The 16,332-nt window shown below is 47.9% G+C and overlaps 1 protein-coding gene across 5 annotated transcripts in view; it reads right to left on the minus strand.

The window, feature by feature from the left end:
* RHBDF1 (rhomboid 5 homolog 1) overlaps positions 1–16,332 on the minus strand; it is a 96,536-nt gene that overhangs the window by 8,562 nt on the left and 71,642 nt on the right. For all 5 annotated transcript variants that reach the window (XM_034783924.1, XM_034783925.1, XM_034783923.1 and 2 more), the window contains 4 exons: positions 5,611–5,862; positions 4,756–4,867; positions 2,499–2,573; positions 1,567–1,728 (listed from right to left, as the gene is read on the minus strand). In XM_034783924.1, coding sequence (XP_034639815.1) covers positions 1,567–1,728; positions 2,499–2,573; positions 4,756–4,867; positions 5,611–5,862 — 601 coding nt within the window. The remainder of the gene's footprint in view (positions 1–1,566; positions 1,729–2,498; positions 2,574–4,755; positions 4,868–5,610; positions 5,863–16,332) is intronic.

The raw sequence follows: 16,332 nt of genomic DNA on the forward strand, positions 1-16,332 counted from the left end.
GCTGGGGGTGGGGTGGGGTCCCAGTGACTGAGCAGGGGGATCAGAATGAGATGGGGTCACACACGCTGAGTACAGAGACTTTTGACAACCGGCCTACAAACATAGCCTGATTGTGAGCTCAGCTGAGAAAAGTGAGGGAAAGTTTACAAACTGTTCCAATAAACAATAAGAACAAATGGCAAGGGGGAAAGGTATAAAGGGAGGGAGGCAGACCAAATTAGTCCAAACGAAGAGGCCTATTAATATATCTCAAGGAACTGTGTTAAGATCATGTTTGTTAAATGAGACGTGCGAGACCAGAAATCAATGGACAAAATTGGTGTGAAAGAAATTAGGTCTAATTGTTGAACAAAAATAATGAAGCGACAGGTTATTTCGTCCACCACTCCCTTTTGGGAGGTCCTTAAAAAAAACACTTCAGGGGGCAAAAATCAAGAAGCTGACAAAAGCTGGGTGGGAGACAGGTGGACCAGAAGGAGTGAGCTTTACTATTATGGCTGCCACCCCCACCATTCTGGGACCCTGGGATGCACCAGGACACAGTTGGGCCTTTGTCATCCTGATCCTGAGAGATGCCCTGACCAGACTGAGTCAGAGGGACCCAGCTGACATTGCCACCTCCACAGGCTTCAGCTAAATCCCAGATGCCTCCTGGGAGGTGAGACTATCTCTTGTCTCTCTCTTTCCTTCCACATCTTACTACTTCCCTTTCCCATCCCTCTTCTTTTCCCTTCTGTCTAACCAGAGTCTGCCTTAGCAGCCAAGACTATATATTTTGCAACACTTCCATAAGCCTGTGACCAAAAAGGCAGCTAAAAGCAATGCCCTGAATAAGATACTGGTATGAGTTTGCCAGGTCTCAGCATGGCTGATCAGACCATGCGCTGCAGCTGAGTTTCTGCAGTAGTGAGGCTGCAAGTGAGGCAGCACCAGTGCCAGAAGCTGCAGTTTCTGTCTTTGCTCTCCCCTTTGTGTGTGTTTGTCTTGTATTGCCTTCTGGGAAAGGGGATCAGACCTTCACAACAGCAGCCTGAGCCCAGCTCAACTGACTTAGCTGTCCTTTTGGGGAACAGAGATTACCTGCTTTGATACCATTTAAGAGACTCTCAAACAAGGGTTTTTTTCCCTTCTAAAAACTCTTCCTAGCTAGAGGAAAAGGGAAAATGGAAGTTGTTAAAATTACATTTCAAATGTTTTAAACTATTTCCTCTTTTCTGAATCTTAATACGGTCACAGGATGTGTAGTGGTGTGTTTGCCATGATATTAAGCAGGTGGAAGTCTGTGTCCCCCAAACCCTGAACCCTGTCGAACTGTTAATGGGCAGTGTCTGGCTCATGTTAGCACCTTTGACTCTTTGGGCCCATTTATTCCATCTACATGAATACAAGACCCAGGTATGTGGGAGGCTGCAGAGGTCCACACCAACTGGACAGGGAGGCTGGAGGTGTCACAGCTGCCAGTCAGGCAGGGAGACTGGCCTAGGGGTCCCATCTGCAGCGTGATGATGAGCAGTGAGGGAGGGGAGCTGTGCAGGGCTGTGAGTGGGTTGCAATGGGGGCACTCACAGAGCACTCCTCCTCCGAGGTCTGCACGCAGCCCGATTTGTCATTGCGCACGCAGCAGGCCGAGTGCTTCTCCTTCTCTCGCGTGGCACTGATGAAGTTATGCACCTGCTGGTCCTGCCTCATGCACGGTGAGAACTTCGCCCCCAAGTGGATCAGGGCCTCCTGGAAAGAGACTGGGCTAGGAGCTCAGCTGAGGGTCACGCAGGGGCCAAGGAGGGCTCCGGGGGAGGAGGGAAGGAAGAGGCTTGGCAGCAAGGGGTCCAGGGGAAAAGGGAAGCAGGGGGAGGCTGGGCAGCAGCTGCCTCTGGCAAGTCAAGTAGGGCAGGGATGGAGAGGAAGGGCAAGGGGCTGGGCACAACTAGCAATATTCACACATAAAACATGATCCCAAATGGGTGCCACCAGTCTCCCCACACAACAAGGATCATCTGTGCAAGATCCCCCTCATGCTGGTGCCAGTGCAGGGGTGGAGGAGAAAGCACCAGTTAGGGCAGCCACTCCTGTTGCACTGACCCCTACAGGGCTTGACATGTCCCAGCTTGTGCCCCACAGAGGCAGAGCCCGATCTAGAGCAGGGCATTCCCCAGGCCAAGCTGCAAAGTGCCAAGCAGCAGAAGGCAGGCCCCGTTGGAGACACATCACATGCCTCCCTAAGCAGGGAATGAGCCCATTTTACAGGGGCACCCAGTGCAGGCAATGCCACTCTGATGGGACCCTGAAAAGCTTGGCTGGGCCAGGCCACAAGCCCACTAGGGAGCATGTCAGAACACAAATCGCCAGTCATGGGTCCTGAGTGTCACTGGACACGGCCATGGCTGGCCAGGCTCACCGCTCTATGCGGAAACAGCAGAGCTGCCACACCCCTCAGATGAAGGTGCGGGTGCACTATCTGCCCCAGCCCCAGGGACCCAACCCGAGCTGGTGGGACTCACCGAGCTGGGGCCAATCCAGAAATTCTCTTGTTGAACATATTTGACGTTTTCATAAATCCCCCTGTTCATCAGGACCTGCAAGACAAGAAAGCAGCAGCCCCCTCTGAACCACATGGACAGTGGGGCACCACAGGGCGCGGGAGCAATGGTAAAAAGGGGCACTAATTGGGAAGGAGCAGTGGAAACCTGCAACACCTGGGACAGTGGAAGCCCTATAACAGGTCATCAGGCTCGGGTTTCTTTTAATCCAGAGCTCTCCAAACGGTCCCCTGAACCAGAAGGGAGTGGTGTGTGCATGGCTGCCCTTGGCCTCTCAATTGATCTCGAGCCTCAGCTTTCATTAATAGACCCCTTCATCTCCAGCTATTCTAGTTGAAAGAAAAAACCTTGAAAACATGCCCCAAGTGTGATGGATGCAGCAATGTTTGCCCAAACGTGAACCCAGAGCAGTGTCTTGCCCCATTCGTTTCACTGGGTGCTGACTCAGATGCTGCTCTAAATGTCACCCTTGGAGACTGCTGCATTGCACATCAAAGCACGCAGGAAAGGAGAGGAGGAATCATACTACGATTATCTACAAGTGTCTCCCAAAGGGGAGGGGAGGGAGGGTTCTGTGGGCCCTTGTCAACACATGGCAGGCTACAGGAGTATGCAGGGGATGTATTTTCCTGAAGGGGGGGCTCAGCTTCCCAAAATTTGACACCCCATTTTCACCCTTTGGGGGGAGCAGGATCATGGGGCAGGATGGAATTCTGCAGCTGCTACAGGTGGGTTGGGATTTGTTCGAATTTTAAGAGAAATCCTGTCTCTGTGTCACTAGAAATAAACGTTTCCCTGCTGTGAACACTCTTCTGGGCTCAAGTGAGGAGGGGAGAGCACTATTAGATGTTAACTGGTGCCAGAGGAGGGGACGTGTGGGATCCCGCACAACGGAACTAGTACAAGCACTTCAAACACAGCCTGCAAATCTAGCCCTTAATACCGGGGTCTCAAACTCCCAGCCCCCGTGAGCCTCCCCAGTGTGGCCCGTGGAGCTCCAGAAGTTTTGGGGGCAGGTCTTTCCCTTGGCCCCACCTACTGCCCCCAGGCGCTCCTCACCCCAGGGGCCTGGCAGTGCAGCAGAGCTGAGCGGTGTCTGCCTGCTCGCTTCAGTGGCTGCCGGCCCCTCCCTGCTGCCCTGGGGGCAGCAGCGTGCGGAGGGGCAGCAGTGCATCCGGAGCCCCAGGTAAGCACTGCACCTCCAACCCCTCTCAGAGCCTGAACTCCCATCCCCTCCCCACATACCCCCTCCTGACCCCAAACTCCCTCCCAGAGCCTGCACCCCACTCCCTCCTCCTGCACCTCCACTCCCTGCCCCAGCCCAGAGCCTGCACCCAAACTCCATCTCAGAGCCTGCACCCCAGACCCTCTCCCTCATCCAAACTCCCTCCCAGAGCCCAACCTCTCACCCGTTCAGCACCCAAACTCCTTCCAAGAGCCTGCACCCCAATCCCCTACCCCAGACCTCCTCCCCCACCCAAACTCCCTCCCAGTGTCTTAGGCAGGTGGGGGAGGAGTTTTGGGCAGCATGAGTGACATTATTGGCCTGCTCGGAGGATTTGAGGACTGGCACTGGCCCTAAGGTAAATTGAGTTTGAGACCCCTGCCTTAATACCTCACGACATTGTAAGATGTTATCCCAGGAGTCCTGGCTGAATTCCAGCTCTGCCCCAGAGCCCAGCCTAGGATTCCATTCAGACACCTTCCTTCTAAACTGTGCTGCAGGGGCCAACAGGCCGCTAGGACCCTGCTCCTCAGGCTGAACAGTGCCACGTTGCTGCTATATGACAGACGCAGATATTACCAGCCCTGATGGGCTTGTCTCCCATCACTCAGTGCTAATGGCAGGAAGCCAAAGCTCACAGGCAGGCAAGCCCAACAGGCAGGTTTGTCTGCCCAGGCAATGTGCTGCCCTTGAATATCAGCCAGGCCTCTGCACAGCGGGGAATTTACAAGTCTGCAGATGCGTATGTGAATGCACGTGTGCCGTGTGGCTGCAGCTGTGAACATGGGCAGGTGCTTAGGCCTGTAGGTGTGCATGTGCATGCAATTATAGCTGCCAGCCCCTCAGGTGAGCACATTTGGCTTCCAGCTATTGGCCTTTGTCAGGAAACACACTGACAAGTTATACAACATGGGGAGAGATCAAGGACTCTGGGAACAAACAACCACTGAGAAACAATCACATTTCATACCGCTCGGCAGAGGATTTACTCACTGAATCTACAGTTTCATGTTGAGAAAACCCCACGGGGGCAATGCCATAGATACACACAGCAAGGATTGTGATAAGCGAATGCACAAAGGTGACCCAATACGTGAAGAAAGGCCTAGACAGAAGATGGAGACAATCACAGATCAGAGCCAGAACAAGATCATGTTAATATTTTCTGGGGGTGTCTTTGCTCATGGAGCATAAGAAAAACTCCTGCTAATTCACAGGCACTTCAGTCAGCAAGGAGCTTTGCTGTGCTCTGTAATGCCTGGGCCCCATGCACAGGTGAGCAATGGTCTTTTTGGTTTTCATTAGTACGGAGGACCAGGCACAAGTCGAATTAGAGCTGGGACAAGACTGGAGGAAATGGTTTGGAGGGAGGATTAGGACCCAGGGTCACACCCTGCCATATTCACTTCTTATGAACATTTGTGCAGTTTCAGTGACACAAAATGTCAGGCCTGAAGCCTAAATTCGTTTTGTGACTAAAAAAATTCATCAGGGAGGAGGTAACAGGAGATGTCTCAATTTCCCCATCCATCTGGCTAATAAGACGGGTGGGTCTGTGCAGAGGATCACCCTCGTCAACAACTAGCAGATGTGCTGGGCTGCCAAAGCCATGCAGGCTTCAGGGTGCCCAGGGCAGGACTGTCCTCCTGGGGACCAAGAAAATGTGTTGAGTGTAGGGGTTCAAGGAATATACAAATAATTCCCACTGCAGGATGCACGTCTCACTCGACAAGTGTCACACACATATTCCAGCAAGTGAGATGCATCCCACCCAGCAGGGGACACGCTAACCGGCTCAATGCAGCCTCTTCCAGCAACTCTTGCAGCAAAGGGGCTCGCTCCTCTCACCTGTGGTCGTCCATGTCCTCAATCTGCCGTTTCACGTAGCTGTCTATGCGCTTGCGGTAGGTGCGGTTGGTCAGCCTGCCCACCATGCCCAGTCCGTACGGCCTCTTCTCCTTGGCAAAGAGCTTTCTGACTGGGACTGCGATGCGCTGGCCACGTCGCTGCGGGCTCATGCTCACCACTTCCTGCCGTAAGCGAACCTTGGGCTGGGGTGGGGTCCCTTCCTTCTGTTTCCTCCAGCCTCGCTCCAGGGGACTGGAACACAAAGCAGGACAGCAATGCTTTGCTTCTGCAGAGTGCGGCTGGGAGCAAAGGTCATTCCCTGGGCTATGGCCACAGGGTCAGAGAGGGGGACAGGACGGCAGAGCAAGGCGCTGGAGGGCTCCTTCCTGCCCCAGCATTTAGCTCCTTGGAACTACAGATCCAAGAACCAACCAAGCTTCATTGTCAGAAGCTGGTTGGGGCAGGTAACTGAGCACTTGGCACAGAGACCCCAGGTCTTCCTAACAGTCTGAAAGCTCAACCCTCAGAATATCTATGGGGAGAATGGAGTGGGGGGACTGCTAGATTGCACAGGAAAACCCTTCCCTTCTTGGCTTTGCACCTAAGCCCTCTCCCATCTCAGCACCACCCACCCTGCCTCCCCATCCCCCACCCTATCTCCCTGATGCCCCATCCCCCCGATGCCCCACCCACTCCGTACCACCAATACCTCATCCCCCGCACCGCCCACCCCACCTCCCACCCCACTCGCCCAGTCCTGCCACCCCAGCCCCATCCCCTGCTCCGCCTCCCCAACACCCCATCCCTGTGCTGCCACCTAGTCTGCCCCGTCCACCCAACAGTCCAGCCCTGCCTTCCCCATCCCCCACTCCCCCCTCCCAAATGCCCCATCCTCCACCCCACCTCCCCGAGCCCGGACCTCCCCGACATCCCTGCCCTGGCCACACCCACACCACCTCCCTGACACCCCAACTCTCCCCAAAGCCCTGTCTCCAGCACTGTCTGCCCCACCTCCCTGACACCCCAGCCCCCGCCCCAATGCCTCCATCCCACCCGTCCCACCTCCTAGACATCCTATCCTCCGCATCACCTCCCTCTCCAACGCCCCGTCCCCTGCCCTGCTTTCGACACCCCATCCCCAACACCCCACCCTGCCCCTCCATCCCCCACCCCAATGCCCCACATCCCCTCCCCTGCATTACCAATGTAGTTTTTTTTCCATTTGTTTTAAATATCTGATGGTTTGGTGGGTGGGTAATGTACAACACACAAAACCAAGTTGTTGGCAACCAGACCCCAACCCAAACTACTGTTCTGTTTTGACAGCAACAGAAAAGTAGCTAACTTAAAATTAGAACACCCTAAAATTCCTCTCCCATTCTCCTCACACATCACCCAGCATCTGCATGGCACACCCCATTTCACTTCACCTGCTCACATCCCTTGCAGTGCACACTGCATGGCACATCCAGGGCCACACACCTCACTCCACCTGCTGGCTGCACAACACTCTGTGGTGTTCCACACCTGCTCACCATCACCCATAGTGAACACTGCATGCATGATCTGATCTCCATCTTTTTGCCATGCTGCTGCAGCGCACACTGTATCAAGCACCAGGGGGCTTTGGGTCTACACTCACTGGGCTCACATTGCACATAGCAGGAGTAAAGGGAAGTTACTTACCTTGTTGTAAGTGGAGTTCTTTGAGCGGTGTGGTTTTCTCTCATCCCTCTTTGTCCCCATCCCCTCTACCCCCCCCAATCTATACTCCACTATAGGTACACATTTGACACAGAGGCCCATTGGTGGCTCACTACTCTGTGTCAGCAGCTCTTGTCAGGCCTGACATACTCGCTACACTTAACACACTGTTGTCACAATCTGTATCTGACAGGTGGCATGTAAGATATCATTTGAAAACTAAGAACTCACGGATCATTAATATTCTTGCATGATGTATGTATAGGGTGTGTATAAAATGTGTGCTAGAATTATATTCTTAGCATGTGTTTGTCAAGCAATGCATAAGCACTTTGCCTTAGACACAGGAATGTGTATTTGCTTTTCTGACTGGCCTGGTTGACAGGCAGAGTTAATGAAGGTCCATTTACATATTAGGCAAAGAAAGCCCTGAAGCTACCAAGTTGGGGAGGAGACAGCATGGCATCTACACAAGAGCAGGAGAGAGAAAATTGGTCTGGGTTTTACTTTTCAAGAATAGACTGTAAAGGTTCACTGGTCTACAAAGACAGGGGACTGATCCTCAAGTGATAAGCAATTGAATCGACCGACTGTATACAATATCAAGGGTCTTTTAGGAAAGCCTGTGACACACTAGTGATTAATATTACTGAGAAATATCTGCATTAACACTATATGAAAATTACAAATATTCACTGATATTATGTTTTACAGTCTGTGACCAAAGGGAGAAACAAGTCTCTCCCAGACAGGAGAAAGGCAGCTATCTGCCTGTCCCCAATGAAATTAAGCAAGGTGTGACCAAAAACAATGGAAGCCCCATTTACACAGAAATCAGCAAGAGGATGGGAAGCCCACAAGAAAGAAAGACCTTGAAGTCATCCTGCCTGTGATATGTAACCTATCACTTAAATCAGCTTATGTACCAGATGACTGACAGACAGCTAATGTGACTCCAATTCTTAAAAAAAGGCTCCAGAGGAGATCCTGGCAATTACAGGCCAGTAAGCATAACTTCAGTACCAGGCAAAGCATCTGAACCACAGTGAAGAAGAGAATTATCAGACACATAGACAAACATGATATGTTGGGGAAGAGTCAACATGGCTTTTGCAAAGGGAAGTCATGCCTCACCAATCTATTAGAATTCTTTGAAGGGGTCAACAAACATGTGGACAAGGGTGATCCCATGGATATAATGTACTTGGATTTCAGAAAGCTTTGCAAGGTCCCTCACCAAAGGTTCTTAAGCAAAGTAAGCAGTCATAGAATAGGAGGGAAGACCCTCTCATGGATCAGTAGCTGGTTAAAAGATGGGAGACAAAGGGTCAGTTTTCACAGTGGAGAGAGGTAAATAGCGGGGTCCTCCAAGGATCTGTACTAGGACCAGTGTAGTTCAACGTATTCATAAATGGTCTGGAAAAAGGGGTAAATAGTGAGGGGCAAAGTTTGCAGATGATACAAAATCATCTAAGATAGTTAAGTTACAAATGGATCTCAGAAAACTAGGTGACTGGGCAGCAAAATGGCAGATGAAATTCAATGTTGATAAATGCAAAATAATGCACATTGGAAAACATAATCCCAACTATACATACAAAATGATGGGGTCTAAATTAGCTGTTACCACTCCAGAAAGAGATCTTGGAGTCATTGTGGATAGTTCTCTGAAAACATCTGCTCTATGTGCAGCGGCAGTCAAAAAAGCTAACCAAATGTTAGAAACCATTAGGAAAGGGATAGATAATAAGACAATAACTATCATAATGCCACTAGTGAAACCCATGGTACACTCACACCTTGAATTTTGTGTGCAATTCTGATTGTCCCATCTCAAAAAAGATAGATTAGATATAATTGGAAAAATACAGAGAAGGGCAACAAAATGATTGGAGATATGGAACCACTTCCATATGAGGAGAGATTAATAAGACAGGGACAGTTCAGCTTGGAAAAGAGATGACTAAAAGGGGGAGGGGGGGTATGATAGAGGTCTATAAAATCATGAATGGTGTGGAAAAAGTGACTAAGGAAATGCTATTTACCCCTTCACATAACACAAGAACCAGGGGTCACGCAGTGAATCATAGAAGTGTAGGACTGAAAGGGATCTCAAGAGGTCATCTAATCCAGTCCCCTGCACTCAAGGCAGGAGTACGTAAAAATTAAACTATGCCTGACAGGTGTTTGTCTAACCTGTTCTTAATAACCTCCAATGACGGAAATTCCACAGCTTCCCTAGGCAATTTGTTCCAGTGCTTAACTACCCTGATAGTTAGTTTTTCCTAATGTCCAACTTAAACCTCACTTTGCTGCAATTTAAGCCCATTGCTTCTTCTCCTGTCCTCAGAGGTTAAAGAGAACAATTTTTCACCCTCCTCCTTGTAACAACCTTTTATGTACTTGAAAACTGTTGTGTCCTCATAGGTCGTGCTTTCTAGACCTTTAATCGTTGTTGTTGCTCTTCTCTGGACTTCCTCCAGTTTGTCCACCCCCTTCTTCAAATCTGGCGCCCAGAACTGGACACAATGCTCCAATTGAGGCCTTATCGGTGTGGAATAGAAATTAATAGGGAGCAGATTTAAAACGAACAAAAGGAAGTACTTCTTCACAAAACACACAGTCAACCTGGGGAACTTGTTGCCAGGGGATCTTGTAAAGGCCAAAAGTATAAATGGGTTCAAGAAAGAACCGAATAAGTTCATGGAGGATAGGTCCATCAATGGCTAATAGCCAAAATGGTCAGGGATGCAACCCCTTGTTCTGAGTGTCCCTGAGTCTTTGACTGCCAGAAGATGGGAGTAGACAACAGGTGATGGATTTCTCTAGAATTGCTCTGTTCTGTTCATTCCCTTTGAAGCATCTGGCACTGGCCACTGTCTGAAGACAGGATACTGGGCTAGATGAACCATTGGTCTGATCCAGTATGGCCATTCTTAGGTTCTTGTAGTATCTTATGTTGCCTTTCTAAATAAAGTCATTGAACTTTGGAAGATATAAGCAAGGACAGAGGTCATCTTTGGCATCCATCACCAGACAGACACAAAGGGCCAGAGCTCTGCAAGCTGAAAAGGATGGGCCCTTCAACCAAGGAGGGGTTGAAGCCACTGGAAACTGAATATAGGTGAGAAACCTGCTTAGGCCAAGACCTTTCACCTAGGAAGACAAAAGAAGCCAGCCTCTTTTGCTTTTGTGGAAGGCCCTGACTGAGGGAAAGTCAACCATGGCTGGAAAGAAGAATGACTGGTGAGAGAAGCCATCTTTAACAAAGCCTGTACCTTGCTAGATTAAGTTTTAAACTTTAGATGCATATTTTAACTTGTATTTGCTTGTAATTTCTTTTACTTGGCATCACATAACCTTTGTCCTACTGTTAATAAATCTGTTTTTGGTTATTTTTTTTCCTTAAAAACTAACTCAGTGCTGTGTTTGAAGGGAAGGGTGTATCTCTCCCAGTTAAGTTAATAAGCTGTAAGGTGCTTTTGTCTCTTTAAAGAAGCAAACAAACCTTATTATTTCTCAGGAGAGGGCTGGACAGGGGGAGGGATAGGTCAGTGGTTTGAGCATTGGCCTGCTAAACCCAGGGCTGTGAGTTCAATCCTTGAGGGGGGCCATTTAGGGAACTGGGGTAAAAATCTGGGGATTGATCCTGCTTTGAGCAGGGGTTGGACTAGATGACCTCCTGAGGTCCCTTCCAACCCTGATATTCTATGATATGATATGTCACTTCAGGACACACGGTTCTGGGAAAATTCGGGATTGGGAGTGCATTGGGATCACCTTGCAAATAGCAACCCAGGTTGGTGGAAGCCACGGTAGGGCTGTTGTGCTGTAGGCAGACTGTTGGAGTCAGAGTTGCTACTCCAGGGATGCGCAGCATACAGACCTGCGTGTTCGTCTGCTGATGTCCAGGCTGTAAGCCACAGCAGCAGGGCGTTCCAGGCAGGCCCCTCACTGATCTACACTGCACCCCAGAATGTAACACCACCTGTGCACCAAGCACCTCAGATTGGAGAATTCTTGCAAACAGTGTCCGTTGGTCAGTGCCTATGCCCTTGCCACCATTGTGCTCTGCATTGAGGATATAAGGGGTGGTGTGGACAGATGCCTCTCCAGTTCCTTCTCTCCTGTGAATGCAGACATGATCTGAGGTGGAGGGTGGGTAGTGGAATACCTATAAGGGCCACACATCTCGAAGAACTCCTGCTGCCACAAAATAAATTCCCTTTCTTCTTCAAGCACTGGTCCCTTCGTGGCTTCCACTGTGGGTGACTGGCAAGCAGCACTCAGAGAGGAGGAGGTCGTGAGAATGCAGGTGGTATGGCTGCCTGTAAACCACCATTCTGAAGGATGTGTCAGCGGAAGAGTCTTGGGGAGGGATCAAAACTCTCCAGAGTGGACTCTGCTCTTCTGTTTATGAGAGAGTCCCCTGCTCTCATGTGGATAATCTGTCAAAGGGTCCCTGGCCTTGCTCTTTCCTCCTCCTATGTCAGGCCTTGTATTAGGAGACATGCTCTTTGATGGGTCTGGTCGATGTACAGTGGGGCCCCCAGCCTAGGTCTGACTCAGGCCTCACAGCTTTCTCCATGAGGTGCTTTTTAAGTTGGAGTTCTGGGTCCGGCCGGGGAAGGACTGGCACATATTGCACTTGGTAGAGATATGCACTTCTCCAAGGCAGTACAGCTATCACTGGTGGTCATTGCTGACCAAAAAGGAGCAGGGACAGGAGACATTATTTCTAAATACTGGTATTCTGGGCATCATCTAATTCCTGTACAGGGGAGGCAGGAGGTATCCCAGTGAGGGGATTTAAACTACTCACTAACTATACTAATAAAACCCATTAACAATACCTACACTGCAGAGCTAAAACAGTAAAATCTTTGACATATTTACAGTTTTGAAGACAAGGATGAGGCTGAAGAGAAGGGAGAAGCTCCAGACACTGGAGATTCTGAGTCAGGCTAGGAGGCAATAAGAAGGTACTTTAGAGGCAGCTGATGCGCACAGCCTCTTATGGCCTTGGAGTGGAGCATGAGGATGGCAAAGGCAGAAGCGTAGGCCAATGGACACTGCTCGCAATAACTCTCTGGTCTCAGACGCATTTGCAGCGCATGCATATCCACAGTGGATGACACATAGGGGCCAGCACTCGAAGAAGAAACAGAGCACAGCCATAGATTCTAGGACTGGAAGGGACCTCAAGAGGTCATCCAGTCCAGTCCCCTGCCCTCATGGCAAGACCAAATACTGTCTAGACCTAGGAAATCTCGTAACTTGTTCCTGGAAATTCAGCACAACAGAGCATGGGCTTAGGGTGGCATTATGTTCTCTGGTATCTTTTGAGTGACTGTTGCAGCTGCCAGTAGTATCAGACTGTGTCCAATGGGGATCCACTGCCCACCACATCACTTAATTGTGGTGTGGTGGATAGTGAATATTGTGAGTGCTCAACTCTTTGGAGTGTATATTAGGGAAAGAAAGAATCCACAGAAAAATAGTAAGTGCACAAATAACACCCCCAAACCTTCCTCTGTGTTTGTAGGTTAGTTTCTGTGTGGCAGAGCTTAACAGATGACGTTTTAAATGCTCAAAAGAAATTTAATAAAACAATCTTTGTAACCTTTGGGGATGCTCAGTGTATGAATGATTAGATACAAACTCTTCCAAGACATTCTGAGAAGAAGACTGTTACGTGTCACTTGGAAAGTCATTCTCCTCGATAAGCAATATGGATTCAGATTTGACCTGTGGCCTAGCCTTGAACACCTCTTCCTCTTGGGAGTTTGAGGTGTTTCTATGTGTCTTTAGAGAGGCACTGCCCTCAAAATTACCTGCTATGAAATCTCTGATTTGGTTTATGACCAGGTGCATACCCGACTCCCTGAACTGGCACCTTCAATAGTTTGATACAGTTCCCTAGAGTTTGAATGAAATCATTTTTGCTTTGATAAATAAAACCATTAAAACGATATAAAAATGGAAACACTGGGAATCAGATTTTGCCCCAAAATTGGGTCTCATTCTCATCGGAAACGTGGCTAACTCCCAGTATTACTTCCAGCATCTGTGTCATAGCTGGTAACATTCTCAAGAACATGACGCGGGAAAGCGTTAGCACAATGAGATGGATTGTGAGCAGCAGAACCACGACAAGGTCCTTCCCCATGTCTGCTGTGCATTCACACCCTGGTGAACTGCTAGAGCCAAGAACAAGGCTGCCCTCTGCCAGTGTGAGGTGCCAGTTACTCAGGGAGGCTCTGACTTATCAGGAAACAAAAGGAAATGACATAGTTTGATTCCTTGCTAGGGTGAGGAACATATTACTAAAAGAAACAGTCACTAGAGTGAAACACCCACAAGCTGCATGGAAACTTTTTAAAAACACCATAATAGAGGTTCAAACTATATGTATACCCCCAAATTAAAAAAATAAATAAAAAGGGAAGAGGACCAAAAAATGCAACCGTGCCTGAACAGAGTAAAAGAAGCGGTTAGAGACAAAAAGGCATCTTTTAAAAACTGGAAATCAAATAATACTGAGGAAAACAGAAAGGAGCATAAATTCTGGCAAGTCAAGTGTAAAAGTATAATTAGGTAGGCCAAAAAAAATTTGAACCAACTAGCAAAAGATTAAAAAATTGCTGTTCGTTTTTGTAAGTACATCAGAAGCAGGAAGCTTGCCACATAATCAGGGGGGCCACTGGTTGACGGAAGTGCTTAAGGAGCACTCAAAGAAGATAAAGCTGTTGCAGAGAAGCTAAATGAAATCTCTACATTGATCTTCACTGCAAATGATGTGAGGCAGATTCCCACACGAACATTCTTTTTAGTTTATAAATCTGAGAAATTGTCCCAGACTGAGGTATCAATAGAGAAAGTTTTGGAACAAATTGATAAATTAAATGGTAATAAGTCACCAGGACCAGGGATATTCACCCAAGACTTCTGAAGGAACTCAAATATGAAATTGCAGAACTACTAACGGTGGTATGTAGCCTAGCGCTTAAATCAACTTCTGTACCAGATGACTGGTGGATAGCTAAGGTAATGCCAATTTTTTAAAAATGCTCCAGAGGTGATCCTGTCAATTACAGGCCAGTAAGTCTAATTTCAGTACCAGGCAAATAAGTTGAAACTATAGTAAAGAACAGAATTATCAGACACACACATGAATATGATACATTGGGGAAGAGTCAGCACGACTTTTGTAAAGGGAAATCATGCCTCACCCATCTATTAAAATTCTTTGAGGGTGTCAACAAACACGTGGACAATGGTGATCCAGTGGATACAGTGTACTTGGACTTTCAGAAAACCTTTGACAAGGTCCCTCACCGAAGGCTTTTAATCAAAGTAAGCAGTCATGGGATAAGAGGGAAGGTCCTCTCATGGTCAGTAACTGGTTAAAAGATAGGAAACAAAGGGTAGGAATAAATGGTTAGTATTCATAGTGGAGAGAAGTGAATATCAGGGTCCTCCAGTGATCTGTACTGAGACCAGTGCTGTTCAACATATTCATAAATGATTTGGGAAAAGGGGTAAACAGAGACATGGCAAAGTTTGCAGATGGTACAAAACTAAAAATAGTTAAATTCAAAGCAGACTGGGAAGAGTTGCAAAGGGATCTCGCAAAACTAGGTGACAGGGCAACGAAACAGCAGATGAAATTCAAGCTGATAAATGCAAATTGGAAAACATAATCCCAACTATATATACAAAATGACGGGGTCTAAATTAGCCTTTACCACTCAAGACAGATCTTTAAGTCATTGTGGATAGTACTCTAAAAACGTCTAGTCAATGTGCAGCGGCAGTCAAAAAAGTTAACCAGAATGTTAGGAACCATTAGGAAAGGGATAGACAATAAAACAGAAAATATCATAATGCCATTATAGAAATCCAAGCTACACCCATACCTTGAATACCGTGTGCAGTTCTAGTTGCCCCATCTCAAAAACGATATATTAGAATTCGAAAAGATACAGAGAAGAGCAACAAAAATGATTATGGGTATGGAACAGCTTCCATATGAGGAGAGATTAAAAAGACTGCAACTGTTCAGTTAGAAAAGAGATGACAAAGAGGGGATATGATAGAGGTCTATAAAATCATGAATGGTGTGGAGAAAATGAATAAGAAAGTGTTATTTTCCCCTTTACATAAGACAAGAAGCAGGGGTCACCCAATGAAATTAATAGGCAGCAAGTTTAAAACAAACAGAAGGAAATACTTCTTTACACAACGCACAGTCAACACGTAGAACTCATTGCCAGGAGATGTTGAAAAGTGTAACTGTGTTCCAAAAGGAATTAGATAAGTTCCTGGAGGACAGGTCCTTCAATGGCTACTAGCCAAGACAGTCAGGGACCCATGCTCTGGGTGTCCCTAAACCTCTGATTGCCAGAAGCTGGGATTGGATGACAGGGATAGATCACTCAATAAATTGAAGCATCTGGCACCAGCCACTGTTGGAAGACAGGATATTAGCTACATGGACAATAGGTCTGACCCAGTATGGCCATTCTTATGTTTAAGAGGAAACTGAAGACACAAGGTTCCACCCATGCATCATGGTCTCCAAGCATCAGGTCTTCCACTTGCTTGGTTTCAAATTAGTGTAATATCACTCCACGGCATTTGAGCAGGATACTTCATAGTGAATATGGCTAGGGGTACCCATTCTATCTACCAGTCTTCATTTCAATACCTTAGAGGACTGACATTCACACACTACATTTTTGCCATATTCTGTGCTCTCGGCACTCATATAACCCATTTAAACTGGTCTTTGTTTCCCCTTAAGAATGATATGGCATCATAAACAAGATGTGCAGGGGCCCAACTTCATCATGCTGTTGTGCTGACTGGAGGTAAGTTAGCAGAGTTAGCTCCTCATATGCACCAATTGTCAACTGCTCTCTGAAGTCGGAGGCTGTTTCTTAGGTAAACAAGATTTCAGGTATGGGATAAACAGAGGGGATGTCACACAGACTGCACAGCAGCCCTGGGGATTCT

This window comes from Trachemys scripta, chromosome 10, assembly GCF_013100865.1.
Source record: "Trachemys scripta elegans isolate TJP31775 chromosome 10, CAS_Tse_1.0, whole genome shotgun sequence".
In the NCBI taxonomy this organism is placed as follows: Eukaryota; Metazoa; Chordata; order Testudines; family Emydidae; genus Trachemys; species Trachemys scripta.